The following is a 14,015-nucleotide window of genomic DNA, read 5'->3' as shown; positions in this document are numbered from 1 at the left end:
CTGGTAGGCTGCAGTCCATGAGGTCGCTAAGAGTCAGACACGACTGAGCAACTTCACTTTCACTTTTCACTTTTATGCATTGGAGAAGGAAATGGCAACCCACTCCAGTGTTCTTGCCTGGAGAATCCCAGGGACCGGGGAGCCTGATGGGAGGCCATCTATGGGGTTGCACAGAGTCTGACACGACTGAAGTGACTTAGCAGCAGCAGCAGCCCTTATCTCAGGTGTCCATAGTGTATGTAAAGAATCCGCCTGCCAGTGCAGGAGACACAGGTTTGATCTCTGACTTGGGAAGATCCCCTGGATAAGAAAATGGCAGCCCACTCCAGTATTCTTTCCTGGAAATTCCATGGACAGAGGAGCCTGGTGGGCTGTAGTCCATGGGGTCTCAAAGAGTCAGACATGACTGAGCGCACACACCATACTAGTTCTTACGAGAACAAGTGTGCTAACCCCTGGTGTATGTCAGCAGTGCCCCTAAGATCACCCAGGTGTTTCAGACAGCTCTGCATGTGATATGGTGAGAAAGAGCCTCATTGACACTGTGACTCCTTAGTAGCTGCTGCTACTACCAGGCTTCTCTGTCTATGAGATTTCCTAGGCAAAAATACTGCACTGGGTTGCCATTTCCTTCTCCAGGGGATCTTCCTGACACAGGGATTGAACCTGCATCTCCTATGTTGGCAGGCAGGTTCTTCACCACTGAGCCACCAGGGAAGCCCCAGTGTTCAATTCTCAAGGTGATTACATCCCCCTAAAAGGGTTTTATTTGTGATTTTTGTTTGTTTCAGCTTGGAAAGAACTTGTTAAATGCCAAAGCTGTAGCTTTTCTTCTTTTGAAGTTCATTTTTTACCTTTAATTGTGTATTGAAATCTGCAGCTGGAGTGTATTTTGCAAAGCCAAACACACATAAACATTTGAAAAACCTGCATTTGCACTGCCTGGCCACCTGCACAGCAGCCAACAGCTGCTACAGACCCCTCATTGGGAGTGGCTGTCTGTGGTCCAGGGACCTGTGCGGTTATCTGACACCATAACCTCCTCGCTAGATGATCTTTACTTTCATGAAACAGTAAATAGCAACCCTTGTAATCCTCACCCGAGAATTTAGAAAAGCCTACTTCTGAAAGCACTTAGGAATCTCTGGGAGAGTTTGGAATTCATGAAAAGGCCCAGTGCCAACTTTTAAAAACATTCCCTTTGCCAGAGGGGAAAAAAGACTATTAAAAGTTTCTATTGGTATTGTCATGGAGCAGCAGTTAGAGGTTATAATAAATGAACACGTGAGGCACACATTGCAGATTTGACATGCTTTATAAATGCCAAATAATAATAATGATGATGTCACAAGGCTTTCATTTTCAAACTGTCTTAATTTCATTCTCAGTTTGAGATTGCAGATTATGGTAGAAATCAGCCCAAAGTGAAAGCTTAAATCAGATTTCCATTAAAGTGCTTGACTACAGAAAATTAGTTTGTAGGAGGAGACGACCACATCATCTCTGGTGGTGTGGGGTCTTTCCATCACCCTTGTGGTGATTTCATCGTGGTGCCCATGGTACACCTTGTTTCCCAAACAACCCTGTGTCCCTGAGCTAAGCGGCCTGTTCACTTCTGTGTCTTGCTGTTCTTCTTGTAAAAATCTTAACTTCTTTGTTAGTATCACTCATATTCTTTCTCTCCTTCTCTGTCTCTCACATAGACACTCTGTCATGCTCTCTCTCTCACTGGATGTCTTTCTTACTGTGTCTCATGCTCTCACATGATTGCTCTATATTTCTCATCTCACATTTGCTCACATACTCACTCTTCTCTCTTTCCTATCACTCCCCTTTTTACCCCAAGGGAGACTTTCAAGGCTTGTCTTCACCCAGCTCTGGGAAAGAAAGGAATAAGCCAAGAGAACCAAGTTCCCATCCCTGGCCTCTGGTGCCTTCCAGTCTACCTCACCTGCATTTTCTCAGGTTATTTCCCCATTCAGCCTGTAGGTCCTGAGTGAACCAAGTTGTGTAACAGCTCTGGCTGCCCTCTGTTACCTGAGTTCCTGCTCTCTCTTTTTCTTTGTCACCTGGAATATCACGTCTTCCAGAAGGCCCCTCTTGCTACAATAGTCTGCACCACTGGTCGTCCCCTGGTCTTAGCTCCTTGAGACTATGGAGCCAGGACTGCAGTTGACAGTTTACTAGTCTGACTCTCAAACTTGTCTTTGTTCTTTGAGTACAGTGATGACACCTTACTCATCTCCGTATCCCAAGGACTTAACTCTGTTGTGTCTAATATAAGGGAGATGACCATTAAGTGTCTATTGAAATTAATTTAATTTATTCCAGTCTTTAAGCTATTATTTATTAGGTGATTGCACTATTTCATGGATTACATTAGCTCCTTATTAAAAAACAAACAAAAACAAACTCTTGTTGTAGAGGAGCACAGAGGCGGCCTTCCCTGAATGTTGTGCCTAGGGCATGGAGATGCGGGGTGGATATACTACACTTGAGAACAGCTGTTCTTCTTTCAGCACACCCAACAAAGCCACCTATTTCCCCACCTTTGAAAAGAGGACTTTTCTGAGGGTTCAATACTGGTGGAAGTGGTTGACTCACTTTTAGGTACAACTTGTTGTATGAAGAGTATCTGTTTTTATTTGTCAGATGCTAATTAAACACAATGAGAGACTGACGTGAAAGGTTCAAAGGAACTTATACTGTATGAGGCAATAGCAGTGTCACAGCTCATATCTGATACTGACTCCAGGGTATATATCTACTGAGTAGAACTGAATCCCAGGGCCAGAGGCATCTTCCTGCCTCTAGTCCCCCACTCCTGCCACTGCGGATGACTTTATGTATGTTCGTGGTATGTGGTGTGACTACTCTCTAGAATGATTATACGGTTTTAGATGGATTGAACAGAATAATTCACCGTAACTTGATGATAGAGAAAAGCTTCACTGAGAATTTGTTGACATCTGAACTCATCCTTAAAGAAATGTACAAGTTGGACCATGGCAGAGATGTACATGGGCCAGTGTGTACTTTACTAGAAAGCTTAGTTCTTCTACAGAAACTGAGTAAGCCTCAGCTGTTCCTGAGTTTCTCTCTTGGACCCTGTGGAGTCATTATTGCTCTTAAGTGTATTTTTCTTCCATTGTTCTGGCAAACTTCTCTCCATCCCACAGCTATTTGGAAACAACTGCTATACCAAGCCTCAATACTAACAGCATTTAATAGCCATCATTAGAAGGCAAGCTTCTGCTTACCAGTCAGCCTGCTGTGAATAGTAATGGGAGATTTCTTTTTTGGGAGTAGCCCCAATCTCCTAATTGGTTTGAAAAATATTGCTCATTTATTTTATTCTTAAAACAGTACCTTTTTGCTGAACTGTAATAAGTTCATTTTTCTATTACATTCAAATTCAACATAGCTGTAGTCTGCTGAAAGGTTTCCTTCTTGTACATGCTGTCTGGGTAACCTGTCCACTTTCACCGTTGCTTATGTCAGTAAATGCATGTATAAATACCCATAAATAACCTTGCATTCCAGTCGCTTCATGTCCGACTCATTGCGACCCTATAGACCATAACCTGCCAGGCTCCTCTGTCCATGGGATTCCCCAGGCAAGAATAGTGGAGTGGGTTGCCGTGCCCTCCAGGGGATCTTCCCAACCTAAGGATTGAACCTGTGTCTTCTGTGTTTCTAGTACCACAGGTAGATTTTTAACCACTGGGCCACCCGGGAGGTCCCATAAAGTACCTTACAGGCATGTAATAAGCATGTCATGTGTCTTTTCTCATTTAGGCCTTTCAATAACTTTATGGACTAGGTACTGTTATTCCCATTTCATAGATGAGAAAGCCATATTCTAGATAGTGTATGTCCCTTGCCCAAGATTCTAGCTGTAGGAGCTGGCGTGAATGAAGTATCCACAGGCTATCTAGAAGCTGACTTGGAGCCTCACCTCTGCTGCTTGTTAGCTGTGTAACATTGGGACACATTGTGTGGGTTTTCTGAATGGCTTTATCTGGTATAGAGGGTTAATCCTCACTGTACTTACTGTACATACTGCGAGTATCAAAATTAAAAATGAGAGTTCGTGTAATGGCACTTTTAAAGCAGGTAAGTGCTGAACAAATGTAAGGTGTTCTTTTCTCATATGTTTTGTGTAGTTAATTTAGCATATTGGAATAAATGGAATTTAAAAATGGTATGCAGCACACACATATATGCTTTGCAATTAGTGTGGCAGAATTTAATTGTCACTCCATTGTTGGAATTTTGATGCCTCCAGCTTGATGAATAGCCATTATCTGTGGGTGTTATCAATTAATCTAGGTAATGAATTCTCTTCATTATCTTGTTCTTCATGTTAATTATACAGGATTTTCTTAAACCTATTTATCAAGTCAAGGCAAGTACAATTTTTTTTGGGGGGGGTGGCCCACGTGCCTTTGAATATGGAATATGTACAAACAGGTTAACATGATGGGTTTAAATTTACATTTCAGAAAAATTCTAGTCAGTAGCATGACTTTTGTTATATCCTTACTTGTAATGTAAACTTGTATCTCTTTATTGGGTCTGTTTTTAATTAAAAAGGTCATTATCTAAGATTATTAAGCTACCTATGAATTTTAAGTATTAATATATACTTCTGGCATATCAAAGAAGTATTAAGGAGGCATAGAAAACATTTGAATTTTTACCTATTAAAATAAAACAAATAATGTCACTAGTTTTGAAATATTTAAAAGGTACCATGACAGGTAAAAATTCAAGTATAAACTATAATGAGGAAAAATGTAAGTACATGAAATTTTAAATGACCCTACTTATAAAATAACAGTACTAGACAGCAATATATGACAAAGCAGAAGATAGTATATAAGAAATAAGTGGCTTATTCATTTTGAATTCAGAGAAGTGATTGATAAGATAATTTGGGCTAATATGGTAATGTTATTTAGTGATATTTATTAAGTATTAAATTTTAACTTTCTTAACATCTTGGTCTTTTTATTGTGTGTGTTTTTTTTTTTAAGAGAGCATTATTTAATTACTTTTGTTATTTAGCCAGTTACTTGAGGGAATGTTGACTGTCAGCATTTTGATGAGCACCTTCCTATTTCGATTTCAGGTTGAAGCCATCCTAGTCAATATTTTTGGTGGAATTGTCAACTGTGCCATCATTGCCAATGGGATCACCAAAGCCTGCCGGGAGCTGGAGCTCAAGGTGCCACTGGTGGTCCGGCTTGAAGGTAAGTTACCACAGATGTCCACAGTGCCAGTACATCCTTCTTCAGGATCAGGTGACCAGCATGTTCTGCATTCACAGACTTCCTGAGTCAATATACGGAAACACTGGGTTACATAAGATGACACAAATGCAGTACAGCAGTACCTCTCTGAACTTCTAATCTGGTTTGCAACTCTCCAAGAATAGCATATGTTATAAGTCTCCAAATTTTCCAAACATATTCTAGAGTGGAACTCCTTTATTATGAATCATATCGTGAGTTGGCGTTCTGGGAAAAACACTCTGAGAAATGCTGCTCCAAGAATTTTTCATCATGCGACAGCACAGGTTCTCAAACTTTTTCATCTAAGGACTTCCTTACTTGTTAAAATTGAGAAACCCAAAGACCTCTTATTTATTTTGGGTTATATCTGTTAATATTTATTAATTTACTTAATTGGTTAATAATTTAGTAATAAAAATAACCACTTAGAAATTTTTAAATACTTATTTTTAAGTAATAATTTAATTTTTATATTATATATTTTATATGTAAATATATATACTATATAGTTATGAAGAATAACTATATCTTTTAAATTTAATAATACCAGCATCGCTTTATGGTTTTACAAATCCCTTTAATATCTAGCTTAATAATTGCTTCTGTATCAGAACCTTTGCAATATGCTGTTTTGGTAGAAGTATATGAATAAAATCTGGAGTCATATATCTGGAAAATTGAGCATTTTTTAATAATCATTTTGTATAATTCTGAACATTAATCCTTGTTGCTACACTAAAATCTATAAGTAATAGTTTCTTTATTAAAGGTTAGTTTTATGCACTATTTCAATGCACTTTTTATACTCTGTTACGTTAAAATCCATTGGTCTGTCTTAGACAGTAAGTGGATTTTACACGTGTGTGATTTATTGATCTTTTGGAAAATTTTGGATTGTTCAGATCTTCCAAAGGTTACCACATTTCAACATATAGTATCAAAAAATTCACATCTGTTACTATCACACCATTATCAGTAAAGCTTCTAAGTATTGAGAAGTTGTCAAGGTGGTAGGTGCAAATTTTCCAGAATTCTAATTTTCATTTGAAAATACAAATTTTTCTCAGTATCCACAGGATGGTAAACTGTTTTCCTTGCAGTAACAGTCTTAATTCACCCATTTTGGGGACAATGTCTACCAGATATCTAAGACTGAACAAGTGTAGTATGTTCTTTGTTATTCCAAGAAAAAATAGTATTCCATGGAAGAGTGGGGTTTTAGCTTGCTACTCAAACAATTATAACATGCTTTTCATTGTAGTTCGGTGTACAGCTGAGTGCTTTTTGTATACTGCCCATTTGATCACACAGAATATTAGAAAGATGTGTACTCAAGAGTTGAAACTTAATTACTATTTTTTTCATTAAGGACGTTCTTACTTGAAAGTGCAAACTTTTCCTTGTGAATGTGAGGTGGTGAAAAATAAAATGAATACTAGTACACATCAGTGCTGCTTGATCCTTACTAACATGACAGCAGTTTTATCCACCAGTTACTTTTGCTTCATCAGGGCAGATGCCAACAGAGAAATATTATTACTACTTTAAAAATAGTTCTTACATCACGGACCTCGCCCAGGGTTCTGTAAACTACACTTTGAGAAGCACTGTAGTGGAGAAGCAGAAACAGACAGTTTGATGTGAAAATTATGCAAAAGTCCCATCCACATCGTCAACAAATTCACATTACAATGATCAAGCAGACTTCAGGAGTATCATTTTGGGGACAGTTTAATTTTTCCATTCACCATTCTGGTGCTATAATTCCTTAGAGACTTTCTTCTTCTCAAGATAAAGTCCAGGGATAATTTGACACTAACTGTGTAGCACTGTTTTCTTTTGAAGTCTAACCTCCAGAACAGCTGCAGTCCATTTTTCTCTGCTTGCTTCTTTCTTTGTGTCTCTTTCTTCTCTTACCCTCTACCTCCTTGAGATTCTCTACCTCACAAACTTAGAGGTACACCATATGGACTTGACAGAAATAATTATCACAAAGGAAAAATTAAAATAGCAGGGGCTCCAGTTGGAAAAGTTTAATATGGACATTAAAACATATAATTGAATTAAAAGTTCTTACAAATGTAAATGTGACATGATTGATCCCAATAAAAATAATTTCAGTGAAAGGATAATGATTGAAATGATTGGCAAGGCTGCAGTGAAAATTCATTAGGTAATTAGTGTGTTCATCAGTGTATTTATAACTCAGATTAAAATGTTGATCTCAAACTATTTTCAGGGTCAAAATGGCCAGTGAGCCTCAAATTCTAAAAGTCAGCTCTTAATGTATTCTTAAAGGGGAGCAGGTCTCCATGAGCAATTCAGGGTTTGAAATGTCTTAAGTCTGTTAGACCATCAGATTTGTATTTTTTTCTTTTTTAGATTTATATCTTTTAAATTAAAACATTACCAAGGTATATGCTTGTGGTTTTTAAATTAATTAAGTAATATTATAAGTACTATGTATAAGCCATTGAGCTTTAGACATTAAGGAGTGTGCTTAGACCTATAAGAAATGATGTCGGTTACTAGATAACCGGGGAAATAAAACAAAAAGTAAAATTAACAGTGCAAGCTAATATATATATAAAACGTAAACCATTGTTTGCCCTAAGAAAATCTGCTTCTATATTAATAGCAGTAGCTTTTGAGGCATCTCACAAAATCACCAGCCTGGCTTTTGGAAATGTTCATACCTAATGGCAACCCCGGAGAAGGCAATGGCCCCCACTCCAGTACTCCTGCCTGGAGAGTCCCATGGACGGAGGAGCCTGGTAGTTGCAGTCCATGGGGTCGCTGAGGGTCGGACACGACTGAGCGACTTCACTTTCACTTTTCACTTTCATGCACTGGAGAAGGAAATGGCAACCCACTCCAGTGTTCTTGCCTGGAGAATCCCAGGGACGGGGCAGCCTGGTGGGCTGCCGACTGAAGTGACTTAGCAGCAGCAGCAATGGCAGCCCACTCCAGTATTCTTGCCTGGAAAATCCCGTGGACAGAGGATCCTGGAGGGTGGGCTACAAGTACATGGGGTCACAAAGAGCTGGACACGACTGACTGACTAACACTTAAGAATGTCCACCATATCATGGGGAACTGAAGATGAGCTTGAAGAGGGTACTGGGCCCCAAATACAGGTAGCCTACAAATGTGGAGGGTGACATTTTCTGCCAGTCCCCTCATTTCATCGTCATAGTTTGCTGTCTTGGCTCTGATCATAGATAACAAAATACAGAAATTGGTGATCGTATTATCCATAAAGACAACCAGATACAAACCAAGCTCTGTGCTGTTTATGCTAAGGGACTAAAGTGTGTGTGCTTTAAGTTGAGCCTGTTTTAGCTTAGCCCACATTCATTATCATACCTTGTATTTTGTTTTTTGAAGTATAGTTGATTTAGAATGTTGTGTTAATTTTTACCGTATATATGTACTTTTTCATATTCTTTTCCATTATGGTTTATCAAAGAATATTGAATATGACATATCCTTTTTTTAAAAAAACTTAATATTGACTACTGTAATTATGGTACATTTACAGATATAAATCAGCAGTGACATGTTATAAAAGGAGGATTTTCAAGCTGAACGTGGAAGTAACTAAGCTTTGAATCTTTGAAAAGAAGGAAGGAGGAGGAAATTTGTTAAGGACCGGAAGCAAGTTGTTAGATCTATTACATATTTGGGAGTTGGTACTGGGATCATAACAGTGGCAGAAACTGAAAGCCAGAACCAAAGTAGATCGGTAGGCTCTCCTGGAGAAAGCAGTGTCTTTGTAGCAGCATGTTATGGATGAAAAGAACTGAGTGGGACAATTAAGTTAGTAGCCAGAATTTACAGTGTTAGGTAGAATCTAAAACCCAAGCAAATTTGCCAGATAGAGGTAAAATTGAATAGGAACAAGAACAGAACTAGAAAAAGAGATGAGAGAAAGTGGGGCCCTAAGGTTTAAATCTGTGACCAGAAATGGCACAGTTAATGGACTTAGGAAAGTCAGAAGTGGAAACCAGATAGAAAGACTGGGAGAGGATGACATTAGGGTGTAGTCATCCTTTATTTGCTCAAACTACAGCACAGTTGCACTCATCTCACATGCCAGCAAAGTAACTCAAAATTCTCCAAGCCAGGCTTTAACAGTGTGTGAACCATGAACTTCCATGTTCAACCTGGATTTAGAAAAGGCAGAGGAACCAGAGATCAAATTGCCAACATCTGTTGGATCGTAGAAAAGGCAAGAGAATTAAAAAAAAAAAAAATCTACTTCATTGACTATGCGAAAGTCTTTGTGTGGATCACAACAAACTGGAAAATTCCTAAAGAGATGGGAATACCAGACCACCTGACCTGCCTCCTGAGAAATCTGTATGCAGGAAAAGAAACAACAGTTAGAACTGGACATAGAACAACAGACTGGTTCCAAATAGGAAAAAGAGTAGGTCAAGGCTGTATATTGTCACCCTGCTTATTTAACTTCTGTGCAGAGTACATCATGAGAAATGCTGGACTGGATAAAGCACAAGCTGGAATCAGGATTGCCAGGAGAAATATCAATAACCTCAGATATGCAGATGACACTACCCTTATGGCAGAAAGTGAAGAGGAACTAAAGAGCCTCTTAATGAAATTGAAAGAGGAGAGTGAAAAAGCTGGCTTAAAACTCAACATTCAGAAAACTAAGATCATGGCATCCGGTCCCATCACTTCATGGCAAATAGATAGGGAAACAGTGGAAACAGAGACTTTATTTTGGGGGGCTCCAGAATTACTGCACGTGGTGATTAGAGCCAAGAAATTAAAAGATGCTTGCTCCTTGGACGAAAAGTTATGACCAACCTAGACAGCATATTAAAAAGCAGAGACATTACTTTGCCAACAAAGGTCCGTCTACTAAAAGCTATGGTTTTCTAGTAGTCATGTTCGGATGTGAGAGTTGGACTATAAAGAAAGCTGAACGTCAAAGAATTGGTGCTTGGAGAAGAATCTTGAGAGTCCATTAGACAGCAAGGAGATCCAACCAGTCCATTCTAAAGGAAATCAGTCCTGAATATCATTGGAGGGACTGATGCTGAAGCTGAAACTCCAATACTTTGGCCACCTGATGTGAAGAACTGACTCATTTGAAAAGACCTTGATGCTGGGAATGATTAAAGGTGGGAGGAGAAAGGGATGACAGAGGATGAGATGGTTGAATGGCATCACTGACTCAATGGACATGAGTTTGAGTAAACTCTGGGAGTTGGTGATGGACAGGGAGGCCTGGCATGCTGCAGTCCATGGGGTCACAAAGAGTTGGACATGACTGAGCAACTGAACTGAACTGAACTGAACATCCTTTATTTGAGATGAAGCTGTAATATCAGATGGAATCTGTGTGGCGACAGAGATGTGGTAGTACAGGGGAAGATCCAAAGAGAAGTGTGACGGACAAGTGAACAAGTCACCTCCATTTTGAAGGGCCCTGTAAACCATACTCAGGACTCAGGGCATTGGGAATTATTCCCCAATAGCACAGCTCAGTTAAAATGATAAACCAATCAAAATCCCAAATCTTTTGTCAAAAAAAGTCTTGTTCTCAGTACTTTTAGTGGGGAAGAAGTTGCTAACGACAGAGCCCTCTCAGGAATTTCTCTTAGACTCAATATAAATGTTTTCATTTGCTTTCCTGTTGGTTAAAACACAAATTCTGCACCTCTCACAAATCTCTCTGTATTCAGTTATGTATTATCTAACCTTAGAGTATCATTTGGATCCTTCTGTTTTTTTAAACATAGCAAACTTTTCTTTGTCTCTGGTGACAGAGAAAGGCAAAGTGGTACAAAGAAGCAGAAACATTTTGAACAAGTCTACTGATAGTTTTTGTTTAACTTGACACCATACTTTGTTTTAGCTGAGATAAACTTCAAAAATAACTTTTTTTGTATTAGTCCTAAAATTGGTTCACATTCTCAGAACACCCACCATTGTCTGCCTAGTTAGTAAAAGTGAAATGAGAAATGGGTGTCCACCATCCCAGCATATTATGAAAAACCAAGCGATGACACATGAAAGTGAAGTGTGATAGAAAAACCTTACCAGAGTCTGAATTACAATAATAAAAAAAATATTGCTAATCCTTATTCGCTTCTTTCTAAGATACTTTGAAATCTCCATGAACAAAGCTATTGGAGGTGATGGCATTTCAGTTGAGCTATTTCAAATCCTGAAAGATGATGCTGTGAAAGTGCTGCACTCAATATGCCAGCAAATTTGGAAAACTCAGCAGTGGCCACAGGACTGGAAAAGGTCATTTTCATTCCAATCCCAAAGAAAGGCAATGCCAAAGAATGCTCAAACTACCGCACAATTGCACTCATCTCACACGCTAGTAAAGTAATGCTCAAAATTCTCCAAGCCAGGCTTCAGCAAAACGTGAACTGTGAACTTCCAGATGTTCAAGCTGGTTTTAGAAAAGGCAGAGGAACCAGGGATCAAATTGCCAACATCCACTGGATCATGGAAAAAGGAAGAAAGTTCCAGAAAAACATCTATTTCTGCTTTACTGACTATGCCAAAGCCTTTGACTGTGTGGACCACAATAAACTGTGGAAAATTCTTCAGGAGATGGGAATACCAGACCACCTGACCTGCCTCTTGAGAAACCTGTATGCAGGTCAGGAAGCAACAGGTAGAACTGGACATGGAACAACAGACTGGTTCCAAATAGGAAAAGGAGTACGTCAAGGCTGTATATTGTCACCCTGCTTATTTAACTTCTATGCAGAGTACGTTGTGAGAAATGCTGGGCTGGAAGAAGCACAAGCTGGAATCAAGATTGCCGGGAGAAATATCAGTAACCTCAGATATGCAGATGACACCACCCTTATGGCAGAAAGTGAAGAGGAACTCAAAAGCCTCTTGATGAAGGTGAAAGAGGAGAGTGAAAAAGTTGGCTTAAAGCTCAACATTCAGAAAACGAAGATCATGGCATCCGGTCCCACCACTTCATGGGAAATAGATGGGCAAACAGTGGAAACAGTGTCAGACTTTATTTTTGGGGGCTCCAAAATCACTGCAGATGGTGACTGCAGCCATGAAATTAAAAGACGCTTACTCCTTGGAGGAAAGTTATGACCAACCTAGATAGCATATTGAAAAGCAGAGACATTACTTTGCCAACAAAGGTCCGTCTAGTCAAGGCTATGGTTTTTCCTGTGGTCATGTATGGACTGTGAAGAAAGCTGAGCGCCAAAGAATTGATGCTTTTGAACTGTGGTGTTGGAGAAGACTCTTGAGAGTCCCTTGGACTGCAAGGAGATCCAACCAGTCCATTGTGAAGGAGATCAGCCCTGGGATTTCTTTGGAGGGAATGATGCTGAAGCTGAAACTCTAGTACTTTGGCCACCTCATGTGAAGAGTTGACTCATTGGAAAAGACTCTGATGCTGGGAGGGATTGGGGGCAGGAAGAGAAGGGGACAACAGAGAATGAGATGGCTGGATGGCATCACTGACTCGATGGACGTGAGTCTGAGTGAACTCCGGGAGTTGGTGATGGATGGGGAGGCCTTTTGTGCTACGATTCATGGGTTCGCAAAGGGTCAGACACAACTGAGCAACTGAACTGAACTGAAGATACTTTGACACATAGCTGTAGAGTCTGAACAAATGTGAGGTTTTTAATGATCCACATAAGAGGTAATTTGAAAGCCTGATGTGATTCATTACTAGCTCAGTATCTATTTCCTATAAACAAAGAAGGTGGCCTCTCTTGGCTGTTACATGACTATTCAGAAGAGCTGAGTTCCTTGCCATAAGTCTCACCAGTTTGTGGGTCCACATTTTAAAGATGCTGCCACACAAGGTGTATTAGAAATGTCCAGATGTGAAAAGTTTTATTTAATCAAATCAGGCTTTATTTAGTGGGATTTTGTGGACAAATCTTTGTTCTCAGCTGTATAATAATTACAGGCTATTTTACCAGTGGATAAGGAAAGAATTACTCTCTGAAAATTTGGTGACTTTATAATTGCATGTATTTACCTGCCTTATCAGAATAGACTTTATCAACTGAGATATAAGATTATTTTTATTTAAAAGACTCTTGGGTAAATTGAACAAGCACACTTTTGCAGGGAGTTTAGCTTTTATAGACACTTTGTTCCTGACATGAATAAAGAACAAATGAAATGAGTTTTATTTTTTCCTTCGTTTTCGAAATGTATACAGACTTGGCACAGAAATTACCTAGGTGGTTAGTTTAGCCCAACCTGTGATCCTACCAAGAAATGTACAGACATTTATTGACAACTTGGTGTGTTCAGCATGCAGATGTGTTTTAGCCAAGGCTCTGTATTTCACATGGGAAGTTTTATGGTGCTGGATCAGAATCTGCTAAAACCTTCAGAGGAGTTTTTTTTTTTTTTTCAGAATTCAGTTTTCTTTCTTACTATCCCACTTCAATCTGCAGCTAACTTCTGTGTCTCAGATATGCCTGAAGTAGAATTTACTTTTCTCACAGGTGTTCATTATAATTCAAAGTTAAGTTCATAAGGAAGTAATAATGAGTCTAGACAATCTATAGATTGGATTCTGCTTCTCATAGCCAAATCTCAATTTAGTTTTTCCACTCAGTACCAAAATTTTGTTTAAGCAACATAAACATCTTAACTTTTCTTTTGCCAAATGTCTTTAGAAACAGGAATCCCTTGTGATGTCCCTTCTTATCCTTCCAATCTCACTAA

At 39.1% G+C, this 14,015-nt stretch overlaps 1 protein-coding gene across 1 annotated transcript in view; it reads left to right on the top strand.

The window, feature by feature from the left end:
- The window catches only part of SUCLG2 (succinate-CoA ligase, GDP-forming, beta subunit), a 273,120-nt gene that overhangs the window by 245,203 nt on the left and 13,902 nt on the right, over positions 1–14,015 (top strand). The window contains exon 10 of the mRNA XM_010854550.1: positions 5,135–5,255. Within this exon, the coding sequence (XP_010852852.1) occupies positions 5,135–5,255 (121 nt within the window). The remainder of the gene's footprint in view (positions 1–5,134; positions 5,256–14,015) is intronic.

Source organism: Bison bison, unplaced genomic scaffold (genome assembly GCF_000754665.1).
Source record: "Bison bison bison isolate TAMUID 2011002044 unplaced genomic scaffold, Bison_UMD1.0 scf7180017864343, whole genome shotgun sequence".
Taxonomy (NCBI): Eukaryota; Metazoa; Chordata; class Mammalia; order Artiodactyla; family Bovidae; genus Bison; species Bison bison.
The sequence above is the reverse complement of the archived record's forward strand: the minus strand, read 5'-3'. Positions and strand labels throughout refer to the sequence as shown.